This window comes from Glycine max, chromosome 8 (assembly GCF_000004515.6).
Source record: "Glycine max cultivar Williams 82 chromosome 8, Glycine_max_v4.0, whole genome shotgun sequence".
NCBI lineage: Eukaryota > Viridiplantae > Streptophyta > Magnoliopsida > Fabales > Fabaceae > Glycine > Glycine max.
Genome location: NC_038244.2, coordinates 45,622,929 through 45,626,720, shown reverse-complemented (window position 1 = coordinate 45,626,720; position 3,792 = coordinate 45,622,929). Strand labels below are relative to the sequence as shown.

At 35.1% G+C, this 3,792-nt stretch overlaps 1 protein-coding gene across 1 annotated transcript; it reads left to right on the top strand.

Annotated features, from left to right (window-relative positions):
- Positions 1–1,187: 1,187 nt before the first annotated feature.
- LOC102663802 (uncharacterized) lies at positions 1,188–3,099 on the top strand. Its single transcript, XM_006586158.3, has one exon. It carries the CDS (start codon positions 1,406–1,408, stop codon positions 2,936–2,938), a length of 1,533 nt encoding a protein of 510 aa, XP_006586221.1. The 5' UTR covers positions 1,188–1,405; the 3' UTR covers positions 2,939–3,099.
- Positions 3,100–3,792: the final 693 nt, after the last annotated feature.

Sequence of the window (3,792 nt, the reverse complement as noted above, 5' to 3'; positions counted from 1 at the left end):
TGCTCTGTCCAAACACCAAATATAACCTAATAATGCATTTATATATTTAATAGAATAGAGGAAATTTGGAAGAACTTATTTGATTTTATGAAAATATTTTTATTTTTTTCATAAACTCTTCTTAATATTGTTCTGCACCGATCATTTGCCGATCGGTCCATGACTTCTCTCATATAGTATTTGTCGATTGGTAATCGATATTGTACCAATAACGATAATCATCCTTATAATTTCCTTTAGAATTGTAATTATTACTCAAAAAATATCGTTACAAGATACCCATAATAATGATTTACGAGGAGTTAAAGGTTGGGGTGACCATTACAAAGCAAAGAGGAAGGCTCCAAAAATAATAATCTGGAGGACATGACTAAGCTAGAAGATAGATCACACTTGTCTCATTTGAATACTTTTGGACTAAGTATGTTAAACTTTAGGTACCATCTAGTTACACAAACAAATATATTTTAGTAATTAAGTTATACATTTAAATTTACGAACAAATTATTTTTAAAGAGTTTATGTCTACCCAATTATGTTCAAAGTCCACGTTTGAATTAACTTATTTTTTTTTAATAAAAATATTATTATTTTTAAAAAAAAATCTCAGTTCAACTTTTATTATAAGATATCATTACGAATAAAAATAAACTAATTCAAACATATCTTATATTATTTTGTATATAGAATTCAACGAAAACACGTTTCATGATTGTAAATGTGTGTTTGAATCTCTGGCGATTTTACTGTAACATGAAGTATGAGGCAAATTCAACATACAAGCAAGGAAGAAAATGCTTCCTGAAAACGGAGGTTGGCGCAAACGGAGGTTGATACCAACAATCCAAACACGCTCTAAATAAGATTCTTTTTGTGTGTCCAAGAGCACTAATCTATATGATCTTTGAATTGAATCTGACCCAGTTCATTTTGTCGAGTTCTTACATCAAATTATGTACAGCTTCCTTTATTATTATTTATTGACCAACTATCTGTGATTAAGTATCAAATATTTATTGCATTAGTACACTCATATGTGAGCTCTCTTTGTGTTTTAATCGTCCTAGTTACCTTCCCGTTAATAGTGATTGTACAATTAAAAAAAAAAAAAAGAGAGGTGGGTAGACAAGAAAAGAAAGAAGAAAAGTTTCTAAAGCTGCTTTTTTCTTCATAAATCGAAGTGTTCCTTACTCTTCATCAGTTATTGCTCTCTCTCACCAATCTCTTCCCCTATATTCACGCCGTGCTCACTTCCAACTTCACACTTTCTTCTCTATTTCCAAAAGCAACATCATCACACAATCCACACACAACGCAACACAACATCATGCTTAGTTTTTTCTATTAAACCAAACCATTTGTTCTCTTTCTCTCTTCTTCTTTGGTCACAAGAAAAAAAAAAAACATGACTGAGTTATCTTTCTCAAACAAGAAGAATGAGTTATCTAGTAACCTCTTCTCTATCTTCTTCCACTTCTGTTTCTCCATTTTTTCTCACCCTTTATACTTCTCCTACTTCATCTTCTTCTCCCCTTACCTCCTCAGGATCCTGTCTTTCCTCTCCCCTTTGTTCATCACCACAACTCTTCTCCTTGTGGCCCTTCTCACTTTCACTCCCAACAATCTTGATCAGGAAAAGGGTGGTTCTGAGCTTTCTGAGTCCAAATGGGGCATTCTGCTTTCTGTTTTGCAATCTTTTCTAGCATGGCTTCATTCCAAAGCTGATGAGATAGATGAGGAAATGGGGCTCCTAGGTGAGGTTGAGGCATATCTTGTCATGTTCCAGGCATCAATCTTTGAAGTGGTTGATCCTAAGTCACTGCAAGATTGCTCAGAAGGCTTTGAAGCAGTTGATGTTGAGTGCTCAGTTGAAGGAAGAGAAGATTCTCGTCCAATGGAAGAGCCAAAGCCTAGTGTCAACTTGGACGAAAACCTTTCCTCACAACAACGTGGTGAACCAATGTTGGAATATTCGTCAGAAGTGTCCGCATTCAGTGTTGGACAGTATCTCGAACAAGATTGTCTAGAAAAGAGGATAGTCGTGGATGAAATCCTTCACTCACAACCAAAGTTCGAATCCCCGTCCGAAGAGGTGCCTATATTTAGTGCCCGGCAGAGCTTCGAAAAAGATTGCCCCCACAGGAAGATACTAGTGGAGAACCAAATAAACTGGGATGAAAACCCAGTTGAGAAGGTTGATAAAGTGGAAGCCCCTATCTCCATTGTAGAAGTCAAGAGCCTAGAGAGCTTGTTCCAAGAGAATCAAGAGTTAGAAGATTTGTCCTGTCAAAAGGAACACAAGGAAGTGAAGCCACTGATTGCTGAGTTCAATAAAGTTGAAGAAAGCAAAGAGAAATGGCCCTTGAGAAGTGGATCCAAAGTGGTGATGGGTAATAGAGACAATAAAGTGAGTACTAACAGTGATGGGGAATTTGCTTTTGCTGCATCAGGGAGGGTCAAGTCCTTATCACAAAGGCTAGAAGCAAATATTGGGAGTCCAGAAAGCAACTGGGTGTACAGTGGAAAAGGCATGGGGAATAATAATCAAGCACTTGGTAGTTTTGGTTCAATGAGAGTGGAGAAAGAGTGGAGGAGGACATTGGCTTGCAAGCTTTTTGAGGAGAGGCACAATGCAGATGGGAGTGAAGGAATGGACATGCTTTGGGAGACATATGAGACAGAGTCCAACAAAATTCTGAAGAAGAGCAACACCAAGAGAGGGAAGAAGAAAGGTGAGGTTGAGAATAGTGAGGATGATGAGGAAGAGGAAGAAGAGGACATGGAGGGTAAGTTGTGCTGCTTGCAGGCCTTGAAATTCTCCACAGGGAAGATGAATTTAGGAATGGGGAGGCCTAACCTTCTCAAATTCTCCAAGGCACTCAAAGGAATTGGATGGTTGCACAATGTTGGAAAGAATGGCAGAAAGAGTAACCATTGAAATTAGATTTTGCTTTTTTCTTTTTCTTTTTGTGACTTTGATGAGACAGAAATTGTGCATTTCTTTGATGAGAAGTAAATATTTTGTATGTCAATATAATGCCTATTTTTCTTTTTTGATTTTAAATAATCAAGGAAGCTTCATTATGGAGTTAATTACAATTTGGTCTCTGAAATGACAATGTGTGCTGCTTTGATTCCAACAACTACATGTCTATACAAGTTGTTAACTTGTAAACAATTTCATCTCTCAAGAGTGTGAAGGGGAGGAAGAGGAGGGTGATCGAATGATTTATTTTTAAAATCATGACAGTTATATAATGCTAATAAAATGAAACAAAACTCTAACATATTATTGGATTTACACTAATTTATTATTTTGCATACAAGGAGATATCAATGTATATTTATTGGAAAAAAAAAGGGATAGAAAATCAGTTGAGATGTTTTAGACGAATATAAAGAAAATCACGGTTGTGGTTTTTAGTTTGAAAAGGGAAAGAGAAAGATGGTGAATTTTTTTGGAAAAAGTCGATAAGAGAAATATCACCGTGAATAATATTTTTGAAGATTTGATCTTTAATGTTGAAAATAATTTAAGTCTCACATCGACTAAAAATAATCCCACATAAAAATATATAAGTGAGAGACAACCCTTACCTCTTAGACTACTTTATAGGTTGAAATAACATTGTATGATGTATATAAGCAACTTCACTCAATAGAATAAATTTTTGTTTTTTTTTAATTATTAATTTAAAAATATTTATTGAAAATAAAAAAATCGGTTTCCCTTGCTTTCTCCTCCAAAACTTAACTCTCAAAACATACCTTAAACGACTAAATTATATAGGC